At 50.4% G+C, this 13,163-nt stretch overlaps 1 protein-coding gene across 1 annotated transcript in view; it reads right to left on the reverse strand.

The window, feature by feature from the left end:
• Positions 1-580: 580 nt before the first annotated feature.
• The window catches only part of GLB1 (galactosidase beta 1), a 92,090-nt gene continuing 79,507 nt past the window's right edge, over positions 581-13,163 (reverse strand). Inside the window, exon 16 of the mRNA XM_060110956.1 lies at positions 581-1,153. Coding sequence (XP_059966939.1) covers positions 911-1,153 — 243 coding nt within the window. The 3' untranslated portion in view covers positions 581-910. The remainder of the gene's footprint in view (positions 1,154-13,163) is intronic.

The following is a 13,163-nucleotide window of genomic DNA, read 5'->3' on the forward strand; positions in this document are numbered from 1 at the left end:
GGGACAAGTGGATTAAATATACAGTATGCTCAGAACTGGGTGTGGTGGAGGACAGTGCCCAACGTCTGAGAGCAGGATGCCCCGGGCAGGACATGCATCTCACACAATGCCTGGTCTCTGCATGTCCACATGTGTTCACGTGTCTACTGATGTTGAACAGGCCTGGGCTGAATGTGTGCATACATGCAGCTCTTATGTCTAAACACACAAAATGGGATCCAACTTAAGGCAACCTGCTTTTTTAACACCACTTACCATGATCTGCATCACCATTTTAGTGGCTCTGGGGTCTCCTACTGTACAGATGCACCATCCTATCTATGCTCTCCAACTGTCAATCCTTTGCATAATTATTTGGAGTTGTGTTTAAAGGCTCACCTAGTAGATATCACAGAGATTCAAAAGGAAGTCAAATAAAGATCAGAAAAGCAATAGTCCACTAGATCAAAACAAGACTATTTTCTGCTCCTTTGAACCAACCTCAAGTTAGTGAAGTGGCTTATTCAGCCCACTCAAGTCTAGTTATGATTTAAATCAGAACCTATCATTTAATACCTGCTCAACATTAAAAACAGTAAGATTATTTGAATACAAATTTTATTTAATCAAAAGACTACATGATTTGTACAAAATAAAAATCGGAAACACCTTGAACGCTTCCATTCCAACTCTGCAGATGCCTCTGTGTGTTGCTGGGCTACCACCCTCACCCTATGTCCACACAGCCAGACGGGGGTGCGTCAGGCACCGCCAGGCTATAGGGAAACCTCAGGTGAGAACACACCTAATCTATTTTCCAATCAAACTCTCCAGTGAGTGCTGACCTTCCGAGGGGCATGTGAGGTATGAGCAAGGCTAGAATTCCAAAGGGTCACAGTCCTTGTCATCACACATGGTCCAGCCATGAGTCTTAGTGTTGGTCTGCAGGGACATGGCTGTGGGTCTTGGCTGCACTGATCACCGGCCTGTCCACGAACTCCACAGTGCATAGTTCTGGGCCACCGTCCCCACAGGGCGCACGCTCTAGCTCCAGCACGATGACGGTGTTTGGGGCCGAGGTCACCAGGATGTGCTGCGGCACGAACAAGGTCATCTGAGGGCCCCGTGCTGGCCAGTAGCGGCCAAGGTTAAAGCCATTAATCCACACCTGACCCTGGAGAGAGAGAAAACCATCAACCCAGCTGCACTGACCACCCCGGGGAGTGCGAGAGCCTTGGTGCAAGGGGCCCAGGGTGGGGAGGCGGGCAGTATCCCCAGAAAGGCACTCTCCTGCCACAGGCCAGGCCCAGAGCCAGGCCAGGCCAGCGTGGGGTCCAGCATCCTGCCAAGATGTCCAGCCAAGTTGGGCAGGGGCTGGGTGGGAGAAGCCACAAAAGCTACCCCTTGTACCCACCCTGCTTCAGGAAGAGATGTGTCTGGTCCCTTTGACTGGCTTCAGCACCACACATATCAGCACTGGATGACACTGTGGCAGATGCACCAAGTTACTGGATTTCGTCCTGGGTCCAGGGCGGGGTGGGGGTCAGGTGCCTGTCGGCACACACCAGCCTCTGCCTGGCGCCTCTGTAGGCAGCTGCCTCCCTGCCTCCTCAAGGAGACGAGCTTTCCCTCTTTATTCTCCCCTCCTCCAGGCAGGTGGTGACCTCGCTGCCTCTGTGCACGAGATAAGCACGGGGCCTGCAGCCTGGGACACACAGGTCCTCTAGAAGGATGTGGAGGTCCCGGAGGGAGAGACGGGGGCCACCCAGGAGGGTGTTTATGTTCCTGCTGTGTTTTGGCAGTTTTCACACCAGCATCAGAGTGAGGGTGGGGACTTGCTTCAAGAAGCAGAGGGGATCCTACAAGCTGCAAAGACGACTTCCGTGAGTAGGAGAAGCTGCTTCCACCACAAAACTGAGAGGGAGGAGAAAGCCCTCAGGAATAGGGACCAGGTGCAGGTGTGTCCGCACAGCCTCTAGGCAGCAGCTAGGATTTGCTCACAGGTGGGACTTAGCAGTTGGATGAATAGATGGAACCTTCTGTTACACAGAAAGAGAGCAAAGGAGGGGAGATCTCACACACACGACAGAGCAAGTGGGGAGGGAGAATACATGGGAGAGGATGGGGGAAGGAAGGAAGAAGGAAGGGAGGGAGGGAGAAGTATAAAAATCGCTCCCACGGTGGCCCACATGTATTGGGGGACACCCTGGAGGAGGCCCAGTCCTGGCTGCCACCTGCAGCCCTGACCCAGCTGCAGAACTACTCAGTTCTCACCTGGTTAACCCCAGGTGTCCCCTCAATGTCAGCGCCCTACCTGGGTTCAAACCTTACTCCTGCCACTTACTGGCTGTGTGACCTTGGGTGGCTCCCCACTCACTCTGGTACTCGGGGACAGTGAGGGCGGGAGGAAGCAGTGCCTGGCCCGTGGTCAGCATGGCGTGGTAGCACCCGTCACACCAGCACAGTGAAAAGACCTTGGCCTCCACAGGTCCACAAAAGGAGGCCAGTGATGGAAAGCCACCTGTCTGTTGGGATAAGTCATTTAGAAAATGGGTGACAGTTTCACAATTCTCAGAATTATTTTACTCTTGTTTTTACCACGGGATATGCTACCTCGATCCATCCTGAAGGTACACGCAATGACAGCCTCACTAGGTTTTATCAGTTGAAGATCGGGCAGTGCCCTGTTTCCGCAGTATTAGAGAACAGCAGAACTTGACTTTTGCGGTCGAGGGGGAACAATGGGCTCCAAGGGGGAGTGCGACAGGGCTTGGTGAGTAGCACACAAGGGCTGGCCTGGGCGACACGGGCTCCACACTGCATCCCAGCCACGGCCATGCTGAGGGTCAGTCCCTTCTAAGATGCTACCCCTCACCTCCCTCGTGCTGCGCCGGGCATGTCCACCTGGAAGCTGGGGACCGGGTCCTGAGTCCCCTCTGTTGGTTATTGGGACCTGGGAGCTCAGGGTGGAAATAGGCTCCCCTGGCTCCCTCCAGGGTTAGGGGGTGCAACTCACTCGGGCAAGGAGACAGGGTGCAGCGAGCAGGGGCCCTGGGAGCAGAACGCTCCCCGAGCAAGGAGCAACTTGCTTGACACTGGAAGGTGGAAGGGGAACCAGGACACTGCTGGGGGTTTTCACGGTTAAACGAGGAACTGACAGAACCAGGCAGCTGTGGGCTCAGCTCACCCTTGGTCCAGGTCCAGCTCGTCCTCCTAAACACTGCCCTGCCAACCAACAGTGCAGTAACTGCACAGACAACAGCCCCAAAGGCCTCCTGTGAGCTTCCCAGGGTACCACTTGCTTCTGGGAGTCCCCAGAGAAGCCGACTGGACCAAATCGGGAGGGTGATGAGCGTTTCTGCCTTTGATTGTCTGGTCCTTCTTCCAACTTTCATTTCTCCAGCTGCCCCCATGTTTCTGGAAGGTCCAACTCCCACTAGCGAACACTCGTGGTGGCCCCACTTCCCAGACTACTCTGCGACGGATGTAACCCGCAATTGTCACTCCTAGTTGCACATCCAAGGTGATACAATTTTTCTCCTGATTCTCCTTCATTTGCACGATCTGTTCTAGTTATTCTTTTTTTTTTTTTTTTTTTTTTTTTTTGCGGTACGCGGGCCTCTCAGTGTTGTGGCCTCTCCCGTTGTGGAGCACGGGCTCCGGACGCACAGGCTCAGCGGCCATGGCTCACGCACCCAGCCGCTCCGCGGCATATGGGACCTTCCCGGACCGGGGCACGAACACGTGTCCCTTGCATCGGCAGGCGGACTCTCAACCACTGCGCCACCAGGGAAGCCCTGTTCTAGTTATTCTTTTCTCCCCCAAATGATCACCTGTGGCCTATTTTAAGCCTTCAGCTCCCACGTGGACTGTTTTATTGGCTGCGCCGCAGCGTGCGGGATCTTAGTTCCCTGACCAGGGATCAATTTCGCGCCCCCTGCAGTGAAAGCAAGGAGTCTTAATCACTGGACTGCCAGGGAAGTCCCTGGACTCTGTCTTTTAACTTGTCCAAGTGACTCCAACACGTAGGCATCCTGCCTGGCACCTTCCCTCCAACTTTCCCAAAACCCAGGGTTACACTGTCTTTGGTTTTGGTTAATTCTCCAAAGCTATGAAAGTCTTCAGGACAGACTTCCCCTTTACTCTCAGTCCTTAACAGAATGGACATTCGATGAAGCCTGTGATGGTTTGGTTGCCCTTCCAAGAGAGAGGAATGAAGGATTGGGAAAGCACAGGTCATGGTACACAGCTCCGAGGCCTCGCTGGTCAACAGAACTGTCTGCAGAGATGGAGGGCTTGGCGATGCCAGCTGTGTGCCCTGACAGTGGCTCCTGAGCACCTGCGGTGTGGCTGGTGTAAGGAACTGACTTTTCTCTTTGAATTAATTCAAATGTAAACATAAAAGAGCCACATGTGGTCAGTGGCTGCCGTGCTGGGCAGCACAGCTGAGTTGCAGCGAACGGCCGTCACTCCATCATCAGACCGGTGTCCCTGCTGCTCTCCACCCTCATGGCCAGTCCTCCAGAGCATGTCCCAGGCAGTGCTGACCCAGCCTCCTGCAGCTGCCCCCCAAGGTTGGCCCCCGGACTTCCTCTAACTCTAGATCCCAGGCTCCACACAGCAGCCACATAAAAATAAGACAATTTTCACATGCTTCTGCTTCTAATCTCCTTAGTGGCCAACAGGCACATGCCTTGGTCCTCTCACCCTTGATCCCAGCTCCCCACTTCCCCACTCCACACGCCAGGCTTGCTCACCTGTGCACCAAGCATCCCCTGCACCTGCAAGTCTGTCCCCCACACCTGAAGCCCTCAGATCCCTCGAGTCTCCATCCCATCATCACCTCCTCGGAGAGAAGGATCATGTCATCCCCTCCTCAATTCTGGGCCTTCCATTCCATCACTCACTCTCCCTTTAATTTCTTTCTTCTAGTTACTGTCAGTGTTTGAAATTTTGGTCATTTGTTTCATTACTGATTTATGAGCTATTTCCAGCAGAGACTCTATGAAGGAAAAGGCTGAGTCCGTGTTGTTCACGGAGAGCTTCTCAGCACCTAGCAGAGAGACATTCAATATACACCAGTGTTGACTCAGTAAATAACACTGGAGGATGATTCTGCCTGGGGAGAGACTCAGCCCTACTCAAAGATACTTCATGCCCCTCTGCTCTCAGCTTAAGAATTTTAGAGAATACTGTTTACTGGAAGAACAATGCAATATTTGCTTTCCCCCTTGATTAACACTTTAAAAGAGTCAAACTTAAAAAAAATCTATTTTAAAAAACATATACACTCTGGGACTTCCCTGGTGGCTCAGTGGTTAAGAATACACCTACCAATGTAGAGGACACGGGTTTGAGCCCTGGTCCAGGAAGATCCCACATGCCCCGGAACAACTAAGTCCGTGTGCCACAATTCCTGACCTTGCGCTCTACAGCCCATGAGCCACAACTACTGAGCCCACGTGCCTAGAGCCCATGCTCCGCAACAAGAGAAGCCACTGCAATGAGAAGCCAGTGCACCGCAATGAAGTGTACCCCTGCTCACGTAACTAGAGAAAGCCGCGCACAGCAACGAAGACCCAACACAGCCAAAAATAAATAAATGAAATAAATGAACTTATAAAACAAACAAACAAACAAACATACACACTCTGATTCTTGTTTCTCTTTTTAAAGTAATGCTGAAATTATTGGTGGAGGGGAGAGTAGGCACATGTGATCTAGAAGTAGACACACTCTTTTTTTTTTTTCTTTTGGCCACTCCGTGCAGCTTGTGGGATCCTAGTTCCCCGACCAGGGATCAAACCCATGCCCCCTGCAGTGGACGCGTGGAGTCCTAACCACTGGACCGCCAGGGAAGTCCCTAAAAGTAGACATACTCTTAATTAATACAGGGAGGCTCACTGAGGCCGAGAGTCTGTAGAGTGAATCCAGTGGCTTCTGGGGCTTCCTGTGGTTGTCCCAGCTGAAATATCTCCATGACAAAGGCTGACTTTCTCTGACCACAGCTAGACCCCTGGCTGACTCCAGCTCTCTGCTATTATCACCAAGGTGGTAATAGTTCCAATGAAGGATAGGAAGTGCCTGACCTACTCTGTGTTGTCAGACAGACATGTGTCTGCTTGTCTGTTTTAAATTCTCTAGATTAATAGAACCCTCTGATAAGAACGCAAAGCAAAAGAGCCAATCCTGGGGCTTCCCTGGTGGCGCAGTGGTTGAGAATCTGCCTGCCAATGCAGGGGACGCGGGTTCGAGCCCTGGTCTGGGAGGATCCCACATGCCGCGGAGCAACTAGGCCCGTGCGCCACAGCTACTGAGCCTGCGCGTCTAGAGCCTGTGCTCCGCAACGGCGGGCCGTGACAGTGAGAGGCCCGCGCACTGTGATGAAGAATGGCCCCCGCTCGCCGCAACTAGAGAAAGCCCTCGCACAGAAACGAAGACCCAACACAGCCCCAAATAAATAAATAAATAAATAAAAGAGTCAATCCTGGTTTAAGTCATAGCTTTTTAAAGTTTTCAGATGTGGTCAGGAGTTCCTTTAACAACACCAAACTTGGGTTGGATGTCAACTCCGTCCTACTCTGGAAAAAGACATTTAGACATTTGGAGGACTTAACATGGAAAAGACAAAGTTTCATTTCTCAAGGTTAGAAGGCTCTCGCCACACACAATTCATGAGTATTTATGGTGCTAACTTGGGAGGAAAAAAAAAAGGAAAAACAAGGGTAAAATAGTGAGAGATAAGACATTAAATAAACCTCCATGAAGTACACAGGGGAAAAACAAAATCACCCCTTCCTTCAGACCCCAAGGGGTCTGTAGCTAATGCAAATCCTTTGCTTCCTCCTTGGTCTTAAGAGTAAAAATGTTAAAGAACTTTATGGTTTCTCTGTATTTTGGGACAGACCCAGATAGAATCGAAGCCATGAAAACATAGAATATTAGCCTAAAAGATGAGTCACCTCCTCCTCTCGGCACACCCCAGAGATAAATTCCTTCCTTCTCAACTCCCCCAGAGTGCCACCATTGCTTGATCTTTTTACGGAGCATCTCACCTAACGACAGTCATCACGCGTTCTCACGTGCCTGAAATGAGGCTAGGAACTGGTGAGTGAAAACCACCTCCAGGCAGCCATATACTATTTGTTACAAAGTCCATGCACTAAAATTTGTAGGAGACCCTCCTTCACTCAGAGCCTATTTACTCCTGTTTACACACAATTCTTACAAGTTTTGTTACTAAGTTAATATATATTTGTGCAAAGGAGTCTGATTATGTAGTTTCCAAGTTCAAAGGACTTGTGACTAGAAACAACGAATGAGGTGGAAATAGTAGATTTTGTCGGGGGTAAGAATAACTGTAAATCAGGCCAAAAAAAGTTGAAAAAACATATCAAATTCAGAATGAAAGTAGGGTCAAACAGTGTTAAGACTTTATGGCAGACTGCAGAAATAGCCACAATTCTGTGCAGCTTCCCCTATCAGGAGGTAGAATCTGTTTCTCCATCCCTTGGATGGGGCTGGCCTAGTGACTTGTTTTGGGCAAAGAACATGGAAGTGACATGTGAATTCTGACTTGGGTCTTAAGAAATGTTGCACATCTGCCTTCTTTCTTTGAACCCTGCCAGTCACCATATGAACAAGCCAGGGCTGGCTTGGTGATGATGAGAGAGATGTGGACCAATCTCTGTGGCCTCAGCAGACAGACAGCCAGCCCCCAGGAGGAGGGCCTCCTCGCTGACTAGAAGGCCCTGCCCATCTGAGACCAGCAGAAGAACCACCACCCAGTCTGCCAACACTCCAAATCAGGACCTAAATAAATGGTTTTGGTTTGAAACCACTAAGTTTGGGGTGGTTTGTTAAGCAGCAAAAGTTAACTGATACACATCTCCATGGCCTCAAGGTACAGTAGCATTCTGCTTTTTAGTAAAGTAAATGATGTCATTGAACCCGATTTAACAAGAGTAGGATCATCCTCTACTAGTCAGTTCCTCTTTCACTAAATAGTCACCAAATCCCGTTAGGGCTACCTCTGTCGTGTCCGTGCCTCTCTCAGGGTTGTTTTTAAATGATAGTGAGAGGACACAGGTGAGCACTCAGCACAGTGGCTGGTGTGCAGGGAGTGCTCCATGATGAGGTACACACAGCTGGGCCCCTTCTCCATGCCCCCCCGCCGCAACTGCTGCACTAAAGTCCAGCTTCCTTCCTTGTCCTTGGACCACTTCTCCTGCAGAAGAGTAGGTTTCAGGGGAATGAGGAGGAAGGGTCTGTCTTATATGTATTGGGTGGGAGGTGCCTCTGAGGCCTCTGGTAGCTGGTCCACCCAGGTGCTTGGATGTGGTGTTCTCAGTCCTCAAAAGTGGTGAGTTGGAGCTGAAAATTTGGGTGTTACCAGCACATCTGTGAGGATGACCTCCCACGAAAATGTAAGAGGGCCCAGGGGCTTCCCTGGTGGTGCAGTGGTTGAGAGTCCACCTGCTGATGCAGGGGGCACGGGTTCGTGCCCCGGTCCAGGAGGATCCCACATGCCGCGGAGCGGCTGGGCCTGTGAGCCATGGCTGCTGAGCCTGCGTGTCTGGAGCCTGTGCTCCGCAACGGGAGAGGCCACAGCAGTGAGAGGCCCGCGTACCGCCAAAAAAAAAAAAAAAAAAAAAAGAAGAGGGCCCAGGATCAAGTCCTGAGAACTGAAACACAGACACAGAAAGAGAAGCCTGAGGAGGAATGAAGACGGGGAGGGAAACCAGAAGTTTGGTCACAGACGTCAGGATAGCTTCAAGGGAGGGAGTAGTTACCTATGTCAGACGTTACTTGCCAAGACATTAAGTGAGAAATGTCTGGGGTGTCACTATGTGGGTGTCGGTGGCCTCGGCGGGGACAGTTTCCGAGGAGTGTGGGAGCAGAGTTCCTCCCCATCGTCCTCCACTCGGGAGTCAGTTCTACAGGTTGGGTCCTTTTCCTAACAGCCCCAAACCTGGGACAGGCACCAAAAGCACACCTTTAACTTACATTGTAGCCCACCTCCCCATTTGTACAGATTATCCGTATAGACTCAGGACTGACAGGCCTTCTAGAGTATGGCCATCAGGTCTGGAAACAGAGATGACAATATTCCATTGTACTGAGTGCAGCTTTCCTTTTTTGCTGTGTTGCAGGCTTTGGTGGCCAAGAGCAGACAGCTCCTCGTGGATGAACAGGAAGTACTTGAGACTGAACATGCTCAACACAGGGCCTCTGGTCCCCACCTGTGCTGCTCAGTCACCCCTCTCAGAGGCTGACAGCTCCAGCCCTCCAGTTGTGTAGGCTCCAAACTCTGGAATCCTGCTTCTGAACAACCAGCTGTAAGCTGGGGTTTCCCACGCATCCCTCCCCAGGTTCAATAGTTTGCTAGAATGGCTCACAGAACACAGAAAAACATTTTACTGATATTTATGGGCTTATTATAAAGGCTACAACTCAGGAATGGCCAGATGGAAAAGATTCATAGGGCAAGGTAGGAGGGTGGCTGAGCTCCCAGCCCTCTCCAGGTGTACCTCCCACCCAGGTGTACCACCCAGCACTTGAAAGTTTTCACCAACCCAGAAGCTCCCTGAATCTTGTTGTTCTAGAGTTTTTATAGAATTCCATCTCCAGTCCCCAACGTTGGCTTTAGAGATTGGGGGTGGGGCTGAAAGTTCCAACCCTCTAATCACATCATCCTTCTGGTGACCAGGCCTCTGGATAGGACTGGTCACCAGAAAGACCAATTCATTAGAGAGCTGTAAATTTCAAAGGCAAGCTGCAAAAACAGTCTCAACATAGAAGGGATTTCTGTCAGCTCTTTGTTATAAATTCTTTTATTTCATGATTTTTTTACATCTTCAAAGAGGGAATGTTTGCCTTTAAAGAATAAAATTGCTTTTTGTCCGTATTCTTTGTTGATTCTCAACATTCAAAGCTTAATTCTGGTAGAGGAAAAGCGGGAAGTTATCCCACCCCTCTCACTGCCAGGCTATGCTAGGCACCCAGATGTACTGCGAGTGGTAGAAAAATGCAGGAAGGCTACACAGGATGTTCATGTGAGATTATCCACACACAGCTGAAGGAGAGATAAACAGCACACACGTCACTGCAGCGGCAGAGCATGACATTTAAGGTCTGGCACATCTGACCCAGCTGGAGCACTGGAGAACAGTGCGTACCGCGGGGAGTTTGCATCAGACGAGAGTTCTGTGCGGACAAAGCGCTGGCCTGTGTCTCTGGGATGGAGCAAAACATGCCTGACCGCTTCCCACTGAAATCCCAGTTGACATTCGGGCATTTAACCAGAAAGCCACATCTGACTTAAGTAAGGCTGAGTAATCAGAAGTGATTTTTTAAATCTCCTGAATCACCCTTATCATTCACTCCATCAAGGTAGTTTCTCTACAGCAAGTGAATAGCATAAGTCAAGAGGCTGGGACAGGGGCCTGACAGGGCCTCCCTGCTGGAGGTGGATGGAGCGGGGTTAGTGCCTGGAGGCAGAGTCTTGGAAACGGCCCAGGCTTCAGGCAGTCCATCCCCAACGCACCCCCAGATCTGCCAAAGTGCTCATTCTCCCAAAGTCAGAACTCCATGCCCTGTTGGGAGTGGGATCTGTCTGTTCTGCATCTGCTCATCATTCAGAACCTCAGGAGCTGGCCCGGGACTGTCCTTGGCAACTGGGACCATGCTCGCTGGAAAATAACAGAAAACACACATGCTCTGTCCTATGTATGATACACGTATGTCCTCTGACCTTCAGACCCGTGCAACCCAGGTCCACAAAGCCTGTGGATGGGTCTTTTTGCAGGTGTGTGTGTAAAGCTTTATTGAGTTATAATTCACATATCATACAATTCCCTCATTTCAAGTGTACAGTTCAGTGGTTATTAGTTTACTACAGAGCTACCCAACTATCACTCTGAAGAGAAACCCTGAACTCTTTAGTATTTACTCCCCATCTCCCCCCAATATTCCCTTCTCCCTGCTCTAGGCAACCACTGATCTTCCCATATCTAGAGATCTGCCTGTTCTGGACCTTTCTTTTTTTTTTTTTGGCTGTGTTGTGCAGCATGCGGGGTCTTAGTTCTGCGACCAGGGATGGAACCCGTGCCCCCTGCAGTGGAAGCGTGGAGTCCTAACCACTGAACCGCCAGGAAAGCCCCTGTTCTGGACATTTCATATACATGCAATCATACTGTATGTATGGTTTGTGACTAGCTTCTTTCACTGAACATGTTTTCAAGGCTCATCCATGTTGTAACATGGATGAGTACTTTACTTATTTATTTATTTGTTTTCATTTATTTTTATTGCCAAATAATCTTCCATTATGTGAGTAGACCAGATTTTGTTTATGCATTCATTAGCTGATGGGCATTTGGGTTTTTCGACCTTTTGGTTGATTTTGGATACTACTGCTGTGAACATTTGTGTACTCATTTTTGATCCGACATATAAATTAGTTGGGCTTCTGGGGTTCCAAACCCCTTGACACATTCATAAATATTGTGTGTACACGTACTTTTCAAGCATGACGGTGCAGAAAATCCATCAGGCTGACTAAGTAAGTAAAGAGCTTCTGCCTGGATAATTAGCACAATCTCCCAGCTGGCCCTTGAGGACCCATACATGCTGCCTGCCTTTTCGTGTGGGCCTTCAAGTCAGACAGACCTGGGGCTGGGGAGCCTTTCCACCACCATGTCTGTACCTCACACATGATATTGAGGTCTCTGAGCCTCTACCTGCTCATCTGCAAACTGGAGACACTATCAGGATATCCTACCACAGGGGCCTCCTTTGATGATTAGGAAGATAGTGTCTCTTAAGTGCTGAGCAAAACTCCTGCGTCAGTAACTCCTGGGTGTGACACTTCTATGACCTGGCCAAGGCAAAACCCCTTGACCTCAAAAACATCCTATGCTTCTCCATTTCTTCATTTTTGCATCTACTATTCTTTCACCTGAAATTCCCTCCTTGACAAAGCCTCCGATTCCGATGAAGGACCATTCATCCTTCAGGTGTGTTTCAAGCTCCATCTGAGCCCCCTAGCCCTGTTCATAACCCCTGTGACAGATAATGTTCTCTTTCTACTTTGCACCTCCTGAAGGTTGTTTCTCTCTCTCTTTTTTTTTTAAATAAATTATTTATTTATTTATTTTTATTTTTTTGCGCGGTACGCGGGCCTCTTACTGTTGTGGCCTCTCCCGTTGCGGAGCACAGGCTCCGGACACGCAGGCTCAGCGGCCATGGCTCACGGGCCCAGCCACTCCGCAGCTTGTGGGATCTTCCCGGACCGGGGCACGAACCCGTGTCCCCTGCATCGGCAGGCAGACTCTCAACCACTGTGCCACCAGGGAAGCCCAAGGTTGTTTCTCTTAAGGCACTAAACTGACACCACCTGGTGAGCAATGGTTTGTGTTGGGTCTTCTCATTGGCCTTGGCCCTGTACCCAGAGCACCAGCCAAGCCCCTCTTCACCAACAGGACCGCCCAAGGGCCTACACTCCTCTCACGTGCTTTCTTTCAAGGGACCCAGCAACACAGGCAATTCCCCCTTTCCACCTGAAAGCAGTTACAGAGCAGCCAGGCCCAGGGAGGACACAGAATAAACTGGGCACTTAAAGAAATGCCCCTCGTGAAACTTATGACTCAGTGGGTGAAACCAGGGTGCCAGCCTGAGTGATGAAGCATCACGGAGCTGAGTCCAGGCGGGGCACGAGGTGGATCAAGGGGGACTAAGGGTCTAGGAAGGTTTCAGAGAGGAGTTAATGCCAGTCCTGATGTCGTGAAGACCTGGTGGGCAGAGGGAGGGAATGAAAAAGCGTGAACAGAGGACACCAAGAGGAAAAGGGGGGAAGGACCGGGGGTGGGCAGGGAGCAAGAGAACAAGAACGAGCCTGCTTGTGCTCCAGTGGGAAGATCCGGGGAGGGCTTTGTTTTGTTTCTGGGTCGCAGAGGCCCTGGATATTGCTTCTGGGCTGCAACACGGGAGTTGGCAGAGAAGACAGAAAGGCTGACAAAATGCAGGAGGAGAAAGAGAACAGGATCTCGGCCTGGAGGAAAGTGGTGGGAGGGGGATTTGGAGCTTAGACTTCCTCCTAGAGGCCACTGGGCAGGAAGCGAGGGTGGAGGCAGAGAGGTAAGTCTGACAGGAAGCTGAGGAACAAAGGAGCTCCACCTGAGAGT

Source organism: Mesoplodon densirostris, chromosome 10, assembly GCF_025265405.1.
Source record: "Mesoplodon densirostris isolate mMesDen1 chromosome 10, mMesDen1 primary haplotype, whole genome shotgun sequence".
NCBI classification, from domain to species: domain Eukaryota; kingdom Metazoa; phylum Chordata; class Mammalia; order Artiodactyla; family Ziphiidae; genus Mesoplodon; species Mesoplodon densirostris.